The following is a 15,008-nucleotide window of genomic DNA, read 5'->3' as shown; positions in this document are numbered from 1 at the left end:
AGGGAATTTTATTGAATAGGTAAGGTGCTAAGTAATTATACGACTTTTTAAAACAGTACTTATTGGTCTGGTAAGATCATTTTTACGGAAAAAGTGTTTACCAGATAAAGTGGTCATCCACTCATTGCAGGGAGAAGATACGATTGAATCTCCTAGAAGATTATTGCAGTTACTACATATAAAACAGATGAACAATTCAGTACTTATAAAGTTACTTTATTTTTAATTTTATATTAAACTCCTTTATTAAAATACCGCCATTATCAAAAGAATCTTCTTTGGTCTGGCTGTGATATGTGAAACTTATAATGGTCTTAAAGTAAATCAATATGCTGTTGATGTTGTACTTTATTACGTCCACTTTAACTTTGCTATACTTTGTCCAGAGGACAGTGGATCCAGATGGATTACCCTTTCAGACCCCAGGGCACCCACAGCCCTAATAATCAGTCCCCCCGCTTGGTAAATCATCGTAGGAACATTGATCAGTTTTGTACATTATTTTGTATTCACCTTATTAAATTGCAGTCTTTCAACCAAATTATGTATCCAAATACGACGTACTGATGAAATAGAGAAGCTTGACATTGAAATAGTTGGCATTGACTAACATTGACTATATTATAAATTGTGATTCCTTCACGTTAACATACTTAACAATATGAAGACTCATTTTTCTTTATTATTATGGACGTTGAATAACTATAATATTTTACAAAATTATTTTAATATATTAAAAGATGTATGTTGATGATCCAGAACAAGAATGTAGTAGGTGTGCAGCGGTCAGTTATGGGAGTGTTTGTTTTGTTTAAATGAATGCTAAATTGGTAGTAAGAGTTTATAATCCTTCAGGGGTTACAATCCCCTGGACAGAATAGAACTTCGTCCTCTCTCCAGAGCATATTTAGTTTCTTCACTCACCTCATGACCATATTTTTACTCGGTATATACCAAAAGTATGTACCTAAGTATTATTTTGTCCTAGAAGAGCTATTTTGCGACACTTTAAATAATTTTGGCTATTAACACGTTCACTTCCACACTACAGCATATTTACCCTTGGATTAACCCATTTGGCACTTGGATTAACTCAGTCCAAGGGCACAAATGATATGTACCGGTTGGCATCAAATAGACCAATGACTGGAATTTATGAGAAGTAATTTTCTTAATAAATAATTACTACATATATTATTTATAGCTGCATCTGCTTTATAGTAGGCACATTTATGTGCCAGTTGGTCTAAAGTGGTATAATTAATATAATATAACCATACATAACTTGCACCAAAAAACATCAAGCACTTTTGTGTTTGGTTTGTGAGGAGTCTCTTATTTAGTAAGGTTAGTACATTGGCAAGGTCTTTATTATTTAATGTTGATCAACTGGAGCAAACCGCCTTGCACAAAATGTTCCTACCACCTGGAAGCAAATTTGTTAATAATGTTAAAATATTGAATAAGAAAATCCTGCTATGAATCAGAAGAACTACTAATTTTTTTATTTCCTTACAATAAACATGCACAAATCCAAATCGCCGAAAAATGTTAAAAAATGTACTAAATCTGTCAGTTTCATTTTGAAAATACAAATGTGCTTCATTCACATTTATAAAGTGAATGAAGCACATGTACAATTCGTGCGTAAAAAAGAAAAGTGTGAATCCGTCACTGGAAAACAGAGTAGTGTCTTGTATTTTTTTAAATAAATATTTGCTTAATCCAACGATTAATTAGTTGTCATACATTTTACACAATACCATTACTCACTGAACTTCAGTGTCATCAATTTTTGTGCACGATAAAATAAACGAGCATGAAGTAGGATTTGCCTGCATATTTTCGTCCACGCGGAAAGAGAGTATTATTTATATCAATTAACTGTTATTCAGACGAATGTTCTAGTTGTGGGACCATTCTGGTAGTAGACATAAGTAAACAGTAAACGAATCATCATTTAAGTAAATTACCATTATCCTCTCACATTGGAATTTACATGAACAGAACAAAACAATGCATTATTGAATCAAATGGTCTGTGGAATTCCTTTATGACAGTAGCACACAATCATACGGGTATAATAAAAAGAGGTGAAAAGCTGGCAAACTTCATTGCCCCATTGACATTGGGGTTCGAGGTAGGCTACATCTATTAAAAATAAAGTTTAGATACATTTTAAAATTACATAGTTTTATATCTGGCAGACCACTTTTAGTTTAGCTGTGCAAGCTTTTACAAACATTTTATATTTTTTGCACACAATGTTCAATCACTTTACATACATAAATGTTTATGCACGCTAAACATTAAAACCCCAAACATTGAAATAACTTACATTAATTGTAATTTACATTTTTAAATTTATATTTTAAATATTTCGAACAGATCTTCATTAAAGATAAACAATCCTATAAACTCAATGTTATTCCAGATTTTCAGTAAAATCTATCAAATACAATTATCACTGGAGAAATGTTTAATAATAATTACAATTAATGATGTATTTATTAATACTAACACACTATTATAGTAAACGTATAAGTAATATTTTAATTATTAATTAATAATTTATTGATTATTTAAGACATAATTATTATATTATATTTTAGTGCATAAAAACATAAAAAATCAGCAAACTCAAATTGAATTGTTCAAACAAATGCAAACTTAATGAAACTATCTCAATAATCGAGTGGTGTTCTTATCGTAATGATGATATGATTAATCGTGTTTTTTTTAATTTGGCAGCTGATTTATAAACCATGGATGTTATCGCATTCGGCATTTTTCTATAATTTCTACTGCCTCTTTCTTAGAAGTATGCTTATATGCTTCTGTCAAATAACGTTACCTCAACGGCGAATGAGCCGAAGTAGGACCATAGAAAGTAGGTGGGAAAATATATTTGTATTTAGAACGGATTTACGAATGCTTCTTTGATATATATATATATATATGTGTGTGTGTGTGTGTGTGTGTGTGTGTGTGTGTGTGTGTGTGTGTGTGTGTGTGTCAAAGATATGTAATAGATATAATAATAGAATAAATAAATAAATAAATATATATATATATTCTCAATAAATCATTTACTAAGGCTCAGTTCCCAACAGTTAAGGTTTTGTAATTAAAAAAAATTACTAGCAATAGAGATTCTACTAATTACATTTTGTATTTTCGGATGTAAAAAGGGTGTATTTAATAGGCATTTCGTTATAAAATGTTAAAATTATTCTCGCTGTTATATGTTTTTATGATATTACGTTTTATATTCAATACAAACCATATTGAACAACAATATTTAGGACAACAATTATTTAAATATAATAATATTTTGGACAGTTTAGCTTTTTTATGAGTATAATTTACGTACGTTATAATGGCATTGTGCATTTCAGTAGCAGTATGAGGAACGTTCTGATATTAAGTATTTTATTTGCGTTTTACCCACGCAGACCTGGGACCTTGCCGTCGGGTGTTTCCTGTACACACGGATATCTGCAAAGTGAGTATTTATTTCTGATATAACTATTTTATTATTTATTTACAGAATTTAAATCAAACACTATAGAAGTGACATTGTTATACGAAATTGTAGCATTAACTGAGTGGATTTAATCGGTAATTTACATCAGCTCCAGCAAAAGATGACCGTTTATCACATTTTTATTAAAAAATTATGACACGTTTCATAATCTAAGTTAAGTATTGACATGCCACCGGTTTAAACCGTGCATGAATCTTCCTTACCTTTCTTCTATATTCCTCATTTCCATTTATATAAATAGTGCTTAATTCCACATTTCATTACAAATTCCTAAACCACTACCTGTGACTTTTTTCAGTTTCCACCTAACCTATAGCAGAAATAAGTTGTCCTCACCATATTTGATAAGGTATAAGGATTTATTATATACTGACTATTAATCGTTGACTCACAAGCAATTTTTAAAATTAAAGTCCGTAGCTTCTTATTGAAAAGGCGATGTATTTGCGGCGTCAAATTCGAGTTTGCCTTGTTGTCCCGATAAATAAAATTATATAATGTACTGTATCACATATGTAGGAATGCGAAGCCTACTATGATCGCAGTATCCATTCTGGCCGATTAACTTTACTTTCAGTAAAATTTATTTATATTGCCACATTTAAGTTTGGCTTGTTACCCTTATCAAGAAAATAGGCTATATACATGTGTAGGTCTCGGAAAACAACTTACTCCAAAGTTCCCTCCAATCTGTGACGACACCATTTAATAACATGTTTAAGCCTAAGAGGTACTCCTAAACCTAAAAAATCTTGTTCTTTACGTATATTGAACGCCAAAACAATATCATACAATATAAATTATCAGCAACTACTAAGAATCAGTGATGATAAGTTATCATCATTATCCGAATAAAACATCTTATCGCTATAAAGATAAGATGTTTTGATTTGCTACCGGTCATCTGTGTGCTTTGAACTTTAATTTCTTTTATATATATACAACTGAGTAAATGGGTTTATAATATTTAATAATGTTATCAGGCATTTATGACAAAGAAACACCCTATGATTAAATTCAGTTACGTGATAAGACTATAGCAGTTAGCACTGATTAGAAACTAGAAATACTTTCTAATCTTGTTCAAAAGACCATAAAGGCTGGTTTTATTGGTTTTAATACGGTTGTACACGTATCATCACAAATAAGTTTGCGGTTTTGGGGCAACTAACGGAACTTGACTTGAACTTATGCGGACAAAAATAAATTATAACTGTTTACTTCACTCCTTTGTCATTAGTGCCTTCTTACGTCCATGATTTCACACCTTTCCCTACTTTCCTGAAATTTAATGTAGTTAAATATTCTAGACATGCGGTTTGATAATAACAAGACTACACATGATATCCATAATTACCCATAATTCATATCATACGAAGGGATTGGACTGTTCTCTTTAAAAATAATACTATAAAATAACGTTGATGGATTTAGAAACTGGACCTTAAACTGTAGTTTCCTGTAATATATGTTAAATGTTAATGTAATTATTTGTTGCCAGTGGCCTACCCAAATGTACCTCAACATGTACACGCAGGACCTAGGACAGACCTGCTCCTGGGTCAACCGGTACCTCAACTATACAAATGACGGGCAAATTCTCTTTGCTGAACAATACCGGCGCCTTGTGTAAGTAACGCAAAATGAAATAAAATTAGAATGGACTGTAAATAAGTAAACGATGTCCAAAATAAATAGTTTATATTTTATTTTCAATAATGCAAGAGCTCTTCAACATTGGTCAAAACTAGTAACGAAGTTTAAAAAAAGGATTTGGATAACATAGTTAACGATAGCTCCAAAATAGGTGGTATAAATAACAACACCTGTTACAGTTTTGCTATTTTCTTGGTTTATTTTTAAATTTCTTTCCAAATACTTTGCTTGAGTCCCAAGACTGCAGCCGGCCTTGGTCACCACCTTTCGTTTTTGACACATTGCTGCAATCCCTTGTAGGGTTTCTCCAGAGTTTCAGTTTACACCTCGACTAAAAACGCCTCTACTGCATCTATTGCTTAGTATATCCAATCACAGCATAACGTAAAGTCCTTGAGCCTAGTCCTAGCACGTTAAGGACAATTAATGTCGCCTAAAATAACAGTCCTAGTCAACAAAATAACGCAAAGTTATAAGTTAGGTCGGCTGGCCGATTCAGAGCACTCTACTAATTGCCTGAGCCCGAGCAATTCTTTAAAAGTACTTCAGAGCCTGCTTACAATATAGTGAACATGTAGTGCTTGAATTCTTGATTAGCGGGTTAGCATGCTGGTAGCGTTTGTCGTCTTTAAACATTTCAGGTTAAAATTGCTTGGTTTGTAATTTAGAAGTTGAGTGCATGATTTGTTCCAAACTATTAAAGACACCGATTTCAGAGGTTGCCTGTATAATTTATATTGATGCCAAACAAAGGCTTCTAAAGTATTTAGTTTCTAGTGGACCTGAATTTAACTGTATAAAACAATTCTGTTCTATTTCGAAAGTACGAGGATTTGGCGACAGTTCATTTAGTAAGCACGGTTCGTATTTGAAAACACTAACAGTAGAAAGGGTGAATACACTTGGCTAAAGCTATAAATCGGGTGAAAGAAATTTGCAGATCACTGTATATAACAATCAAGCAGGACTTCCGAGGAAAATTATGTTGTATATCATTTTGTATCCTTTGATAGCTCATAGGGCAAAGTACTGGTTTCCTATTTCTAAACAATGCAGTTATTCTCACATCAGAGTATTTGTAATATCACTTGTCTACGTATTAGGAATTCAACCCCAGTGTTTACAGGTTTCCCATTCCTAAAACAAAATGCAATAGTTCTCGGACCAGAGTATTTGTGATATCACTTGTCTACGTATTAGGAATTCAACCCCAGTGTTTACAGGTTTCCCATCCCTAAAACAAAATGCAATACTTCTCATATCAGAGTATTTGTTATGTCCCTTGTCTATGTATTGGACATTCACGAAAGTGTTTAAAGGTTCTCATTCCTAAAACAAAATACGATCCATTTCAGAGCAAAATATTGGTAATGCTCCTTGTCTATGTAATTGACAGTTCTTATTTCCAGATCTGGAACAAAAGGTAAGAACAGTTTCACAATAAAAGTAAACAAAGCTTGGTAAAAAATGTAAAACAAAACATTACGCATCAAATGCATCAGAGGTAGATCCAACGGTCACAGACAGGCTTCGAACCTGCGCTATCTCTTCGAACCAGACTCAAAGTCCAACTTTTTTTTAGACTGCTTGCCCGTCGGGACTCCTATTTTTCAATATCTTAGCGCTTCTTAGTTCTAATTTTATACCGGAGTGGTTTTTCATTATTATTGCTAACAGATAATTGTACAAAATAATAGTCTGAGACAGTTTCAGCTACTGTGCTTTCTTCTACTGCTTTCTTAGATTTATATTGTACTTTTGGGAACTTACTCCATATCTGAGTCTCACATCGCACACATCTCTTTATCAGTTAATAGATAGCAATAGCCTCTGGTAAATGGGGGCAATATTCTTCAGCACAGTTTCCGTTAACGTCATTTTGTGGTTTTTTTCACGTGCGATCCTGGAATTTATGCTCTCGCTTTTGCTCTATTATAGAAACACCAACTATCTGCCTTTCATATGACATGGAAGTGGAAACAGAATGATAATGGGTAGCCGATATCTCGGACTTCATTTCTTCGACATTGTTTTTTTTCCTTAAAATACTATGTTTGGCATTACTTTGAAAGTTTCACAAAATTAATTCTTTTAGGCCACTATAGGAATTTTCTCATGAAGTATCTTTTTAAGCTCGAACTCCTTTTAACAACTTTCTAAACTCAGTCCCAAGGCGATACGACACACACGATTAACACATTTTTCTCGTAATAGCATCCTCTATGTAAAATTTTGAGGTTTTATATTTGAGAAAAAGCTTTGAATCGCCTTAAGATAAAACTGCAATGTATCGAATAATGTTTTGCAAAACCTGTTCTACAACGTTTCACAGCCGCTCCACGTCTATTGCAGTTGATGATCTCGTGTAGTCTATATTACAAATAATTTTACCATATGAACCATGTAGGAAAAATGTCTACCTAAGACAGATTTACTTGAAACACTGACATCACAGTGTTTTAATAAAGCACATTAGTCAATTACAAATCCAATATGTAATTCTATAAAAGTGCTACTGCATAATTTTATAGATACTCCCTTTTGCCCTGTGAGCTATCAAAGGATACACAACGATATACGACATAATTTTCCCTCGGAAGTCCTGCTTGATTTTTATACAGTGATCTGCAAATTTCTTTCACCCGATCTATAGATTTTAGCCAAGTGTATTCACCCTTTCTACTGTTAGTGTTTTCAAATACGAAGCGTGCTTACTAAATGAACTATTGCCAAATCCTCGTACTTTCGAAATAGAACAGAACTGTTTTATAGAGTTAAATCCAGGTCCACTAGAAACTAAATATTTTAGAACGCCTTTGTTTAACTTCAATATAATTTATACAGGCAACCTCTGAAATTCGTGTCTTTAATAATTTGGAACAAATCATGCACTCAACTTCTAAATTACAAACCAAGCAAATTTTAATCTGAAATGTTTAAAGACGACAAACTCTGCCAGCATGCTAACCTTCTAATCAAGATTTCAAGCACATCCATGTTTACTATATTGTAAGCAGGCTCTGAAGTACTTTTAAAGAATTGCTCGGGCTCAGGCAATTAGTAGAGTGCTCTGAATCGGCCAGCCCGACCTAACTTATAACTTTGCGTTATTTTGTTGAATAGACTGTTATCACTCTCTTTATGTAAACATAAAACATTAAGACTTTGTTATATTATCTTTTTGATTAACATAACTCTGATGAAAATGCTAATAGAAGCCTGCTCACACTCTTACAATTAGTCAGCACAACACCCAAATACGTTTTAAAATGCAACATGTACTACTAAAATACACCAAGAGTTAAGGGTATATAAAATTGTAGCCATTTTCCAGGCTTTTCTCGACCACTGTGCGGCATGACGCCCGCCCCTTCCGTGCCCTCAGTGGGGGGCTCTCCGTGCCACACTTTTTCTACATCACTGGAGTTTGCTGTGCCATGTAATCCGTTAACAATAAGTAGTTCTACCCATTAAAAAAAAATAATTTCTCCCCTTTGTGCGTTGTTTTCTTTATACGTTTATCATAATTGGACACAAAAATTTCGTTCCAAAATATACTTATTTGATTCATGGTATATTAAGAACTATAAACAGTTTTTAAATATCCAGATTAATTATTTATCAAGAGACGTTATTATAAATTTGCATTTGTACACTAAACAATTGAAACAAAACCGCTCACCGTTGTTTTAATATCACCATTTTATAAATGTAAAAACACTAGCCTGTACTATATGAAGTGACATTAAAGAACTTCCACTTGTGTCCACGCTGAAGTGGTTGCCTCCCTCTTCAGACTACGTCCGAGGAAATCTGCCGCTCGCGATGAACATGATTCCGTAGTGATGTATACATCCCCCGTAAGAGTAGTTACTGCTGGTGAGCCACAGGGGTAGGTTCTTGGACCGATCTTTTATGTGGAACATAAACAACATTCCTCTCTCGCCGGAGATGTCCGCTGTCTTCTACCCAGATGACGCCTTCTTCATGGCCCTATCGATCAGACTGCGTAAGGCTTACATGCAGCGACAAACGAATCTCCTCTTCTTTTGATGCATCAAGATTGCATGGATAAGGGTGAAGCTATTTGGTTCCTCTGGAAAGATTATTTCCTACTTCTTCGGGAAGTCCTGATCATCTATGGTGATAGACTACGATTGACTACGTCAACAAATTGTCTCGGATTGGTGCTAATCAAGCAGCTCACGACAAAGGCTACTGTAACACGCAGGATACAATGCGTCTCTTCGACATGGCTAACTCCTCAGAGTGGTGCTACATCAGTGCCTGGTCTTTCTGTTCCACTGCACATCCTGAGACACCCCAGAGCACTACTGGACGACCCTACCTAGGCGCTTAACTCATCTAGACTTGTCGTCTATCCTCTACTCTCCGCCCACCACTCACAAATTTTCCATTGATCACTAACTTGTTCTCGACCTGACCCTTCATTATCTTCACTTCAACATCGTTTTACTCTCCCCCCACCACTAAAGTATAGGCCGCAATACACTGATGCTCCTCCGTACCAGCAGTCATTGGGGCCTTCGTTTAAGACGTTGCATTTTGGGAATCTTCCTCCGTCTTCTCAGTTCTGTTGAGTTCAGGTGTTGATAACAAAAGACTACACTGTTGACCATGTAAACTCTGGGGTAAATGATCCAATACGTAGACAAAGGACACTACAATACTATGAATTAAATTTTGTTTTAGGAATGGGAAACCGGTAAACACTGTGGTGAATGGCCAATACGTAGACAAGGGACATTACAAATACTCTGGTCTGAGGGGTAAGTAATAAGTTTTTAATTATATATTTATTCTTTCTCTAGCTGTTACCCGCGGCTTCGCACCCAATCTTAGAACCAAAGTCCTTATATTACTTGGTAAAAACAATTATGATGTAATATGATGGGAGTCCTATACAAATTTTAAAACGTAAGTAGGCATACATCAGGTAGATATTATTTAAGTTCGTGGTAAATAGTATCAGAGTTTAACTTAATTATTGTATCATGTTTAGCACGTGTAGGAGCATTTCTGGTTCTAATTAATTAAATACATGACGTCACAGCTGAATCTACCTTGTCATCCCGATCAAGAAAACACAAATCTCAGATCACACAGGTCTCGGAAACTTACTTCGGTATAAGAGGGAAATTCTTATTAAGGTTTTGCAACTTTCCAAAATAATCGTTATTAAAGTTTTGCGTTACACTTGTTTTTTGGACTGTAGCCAGGAAAAGAATGAATCATTGAGTCATGTTAGTATTCATTTCTCTGTTTTTCCATTAGCCATTGTTAAAATGTAATATCATAATGTCAAGGAAGCCCACCAGTTTAAAGTAACTTATGTGAAAACATTCATAACTTTGTTCATTAAGGTTAGTTTCATAACAGTATTTAATGCATTAGATAATTTTAGTTCGTCACTGGCGCAATCTGGAGTAAAATTTATATATTAATTTTTTATTTACTATCTGCATTACACTACCGATCAAGCACTGTTTACTTATTATTGATAAAATTCAAATGTAAACAGATGTTTCAGAAAGTTTTGTCGAACTACAGGTATAGCTGTCAAAATACATTTCGTTCTTATCATAACACTCAAATGTAAACAAAATAATTTTTCAATTCGAATTCGACTTTATTTGGTGAAATGAATGTGTTATGGGTGGTAAAAAGCACTCTAAATGTTAATTCAGACCAAAAGCTATACCTGTTGCAAATTTCAGCGCAATCCGTATAGCAGTTTCAGCGTGGTTCGAGGACAAACCTCCAAACATCCAAACTTTCGCATTTTTAATATTAGTGGGATTGGAGCAATTTATTGAGTAAAATAGGGTAGTTACTACCACTCTTCTGGGAGCGAGCATCTGTGCAATGACTATGAGGGGCTGTCCCCAGGGTGGCGTCCTTTCTCCTTTTCCGTGGAACCTTGTTGCGTACAATCTGCTTGTGTCTTTGAACAGGGTTATGAAGATAGCATTATGATTCTTTTGAGTGGTAAGTTCAACACAATAGTCACAGAACTGACCAATGCTGCTCTGAACATGGCGGGAAACTGGTGCGATGGGATAACCATAAGTGTCAACCCCACCCAGGCTGCCGTGGTTGCCTTTACAAGAAGATGTCAGTTGGAGGGTATTGGCCCATTCTTGTTGAGAGGCACTTTCGTTGAGTTATAGTCCGAGGTCAAGAACCTGGACGTAATCCTTGAGAGGGTCCTGAACTGGGGACCCCATCTATCGCTAGAGGGAAATGGTCTTTGATACATTGCAGACGTATGGTAGGTAGGCCTTAGAGACTTAAGCCATCGCCTCTGTATTGGAGTTATGTCTCCGTGGTCAGACCTGCACTAATGTTTGGGGCCGTTGCATGGTGGCCAAAAACGAAGGTGAATATGGCGGCTAGCATCTAAAGGTTGCCTTACTTTGCTATCACAGGGGTTTTCCCAAATGCGCCGGGCGCAGTTCCAGACTGTTGTCTCAAATTCGCTCTCCTGCACATTGCTATTCGATCTATGGCCAGGAGGAGTGCCTACTGTCTTCAGCAGGGAAATTTTAAGGAGGGAATTTTATCGGCCTCGGGATGCAACAGGGGTCACTGCAGAATTAGCATTCTAATTTACAGCTCTAAAACAAAAAGTGATACAGGCGCTGGAATTGTGGGAGTGAGACCATGTAGGGTTCTAGTGGTCCCTACGAGTCCTTATCTCACAGTCTATCAAGCAGAAGTCACAGCCATAATGGAATGTGTTCGTGGGAATCTTCCTCTGCGGTATAGGAGTAAGACGATTAGCATTTCACAGATAACCAGGCAGCATTAAAAGACTCTTGTCTGTTCAACTCCAAACTTGTCTGGGATTGTTATCAATTCGTTTCTTCTTCGGGCAGAATCAGCAATGTGACTGTTTGTTGGGTTCATGGTCATGAGGGGATTTCTGGCCAACTTGGACTCAGCGTGTAACATAACAGATCCTCAAGTGGTTTGTGGTATTTCTAGGTGAATCCTTTAGGACTGACTCGAAGTGGGTTCACACTGAACATAACAGAAGGTAGAGGATGCATTGGGTCTGAAAATGAGGAGAATGGTCCTACAGCCGCCTTCCCCCAGGGTCTTGGGTTATGGGTCTGATTACGGGAAATGGTCACCTGAGGAAGGATCTTCACATTGTCGTCATTCTCAGGGAGGATCCGCTCTGTAGAACGTGTGACGAGCAGGAGAAGACTGCTGAACTCCTGCTCTTTGACTGTCCTTCAACACCAAGGGAGCAAGGGAGCACTACATCATCTTTGCTAGTCTGGACAAGGGTGGTGAATTTCCCCAGGAGGATCAGATCAGTTGTTTTCGGCGGTTTGTAGAACTTTTGTAACTATACGAGTAAACTGGTTGACCTAATGGTACAATTCCGAGCACCGCAAAAGGCCCTAGAAGTTTAAGTGCATGGCAACAGGCCGCCCCTTAGAAGTAGACGAGTCTGATATACTGATGCACTATAAGGGTAGTGTGTTCATCAATTAAATTCTAGGGAACTAGTTTATAGTGAAGAAGCATTTAGTCCCATGTAGGTTCAATGAATAATTTTATTCTTTACCTTCCCTATTACTCGCTTTTGTTGTTTATTTTTTAGGCAATTGCATTATTTAGTACAGTGTTTAAAGGCATAACTTTATTCGCCTTGATAAATTGTAATAATTACACTGTTTTCAATGTGGTACTTATATAAATTTTAGTGGTTGATGCACTGCGGAATTACAATGGTTTTTTCCACATTACTGTCATCGAACGATATTAATTTGTCTAATAAATCAACTATTTTTATATGTTTATAATTTTTGTATACGCTAGATAAGTGTAGATAAACGCCTAACAAATTAAGTAAAATTGATCCGTCACTTTTGTCCACAGTTTTTAAAAACAATTACACTTGGATAAATGAGGTTCTTAGACCTATACCATGTACTATCACACAAAATTTGACAAAGAAGTTTCATCGTGTCAAATTCGTTTAGATCCTTTTTAAAGTGGCTCCCAGGATAATAATAATAGTAAATTTGCTCCTGCAACTCTACCACCTTGGTTTCAATTAAGCTGAAGAATGAAGATAAGTTTGATTAGGACAAGTGGAAAGATTAAGGGAATTTAGTGAAAACGAGCAGAAAATATGGGCTCTGTAATATTAAAAGGCAAGCATTTAAATGTCTCACTGTATGTGAAAGTGTATACTGCGGGATAAAGCTGAAATAACAAGGTGGTTTTGTTAGAAATTGTCTTTTTTTCCATGTTTGTAAAGTTTGACTCTCTGTAAGTTAATTTAAGTATTTTATGCATTCAACAATAACTACACAAATATTTCTATTTTTGGATCCTATCAATTTAGAATGCATTGACGTTATCTAATGTTTTGTTTAGACGGGAAGATCATAGTTCTGCACGCGTACTTCTTGTGGTTTGATCCGCCAAACATTGACATCCACTACGTCTGTACAGATGATCCTAACTATAGTAAGTAAGAGTTAGTCATTTTAAGATATAGTACAATAAGGGAGTTAATTTCTAAAATTAGTAATTTGACTAAAACGAGTCATTTAACATAAGCATTGAAACATTTTATTGGTTTTGGGACATATAATACACAAGTTAAAATCCAAAAACACGCTCTTATAAATTGGTAGTTAAAATGCGTATTCAAAGCTACAATTTTCTTCAAATTGTTTTAGAAAAAAACAAAAATCATAGTAAACATAGTATTTTTTAGTTAATAGCACAAAACAAAGTTTTACTTACTGTCTTGTTTTGTTTGCAAAAGTTGTCGACGTCATTACGTGTAGCAAAATCTCCGTGTACACAAAAAAATGAAATCCAATTAATCTGTTTTAGCTTTCTGTTTTTTGAAGACTTAAATTATACGCATTAGGAAAATTTGTTAGAGGGTTTAAATTATAGCTATAAATAGAAGAATATAGGGTTTCAGTTTTGTTTTCAGTTATGTCTTTTGGTTTAATCGAGCATTGTATCATTTTTGAACAATCATGCAGGAAATTACCAAATCCTTGAAGAATCTTTTCTTCCTACAGGAGCGTTAATTAGCTGAATAGCAGGATAATACAATAAAACAGTCACTACACCACGAGGTCTCTGTTCAAATCTCATTATTGACAATGGATTATTGAAAATTATGTTTCATATATTTTTTATCTACAAAAACGAACATTTTATTCCATCAAGATATCATGCACTTATATATTTCTTTCAGGTAATGGGAAAGGCACTGGCAGTATTTTTATTGAGAGCATGTACCCTGATGGGCCAGAGAAAGATCAAGCAACAATCAACAGAGTGCTGAGACTAAATGGCTTTGACCCGAGGGAACTCATTAGAATAAATAATAACTGTAACTGTTCCAACATCCCAGATCATTTTGGACCAGGTAAATGCCCAAACATAAATACAAAAGGGTCTTATTTTAACTAAAAATAAAATATAATGTGAACGCTGAATGTGGACACACCATTGTACACTCTTTGTAATAATTACTATGTGTTCGAATTATGCAATAAATTCAAACAATGTTATTGAACTGGATTGTATTGTTTTGATGTAACCTGCTTTAAACACCACGCATTTAATTCCACTAATATCATAAGAATGAACGTTTGGATGTCCTTTCACCACCAAAAATCTACCCAGATAATGTTTAAGTTTTCTATGAATGTATTTAAATACATAAAGTAGCATTTAAGCATAATTCGCTTGGGATCAATTTAAACTTATTGTATTGATTGTTAGAACGAAATCA

The 15,008-nt window shown here is 35.0% G+C and overlaps 1 protein-coding gene across 1 annotated transcript; it reads left to right on the top strand.

Annotated features, from left to right (window-relative positions):
* Window positions 1-2,101: 2,101 nt before the first annotated feature.
* Window positions 2,102-14,684, top strand: LOC124370625 (the record flags this gene model as incomplete). The annotated part of the gene is given in 6 exon segments (XM_046828912.1): window positions 2,102-2,140; window positions 3,399-3,505; window positions 5,049-5,176; window positions 9,917-9,993; window positions 13,622-13,714; window positions 14,466-14,684. Coding segments are annotated over 4 exon segments (504 nt in total). The 5' UTR covers window positions 2,102-2,140; window positions 3,399-3,505; window positions 5,049-5,060.
* Window positions 14,685-15,008: the final 324 nt, after the last annotated feature.

Source organism: Homalodisca vitripennis, unplaced genomic scaffold (assembly GCF_021130785.1).
Source record: "Homalodisca vitripennis isolate AUS2020 unplaced genomic scaffold, UT_GWSS_2.1 ScUCBcl_336;HRSCAF=2105, whole genome shotgun sequence".
NCBI classification, from domain to species: Eukaryota; Metazoa; Arthropoda; class Insecta; order Hemiptera; family Cicadellidae; genus Homalodisca; species Homalodisca vitripennis.
This window is presented reverse-complemented; position numbering and strand designations above follow the sequence as displayed.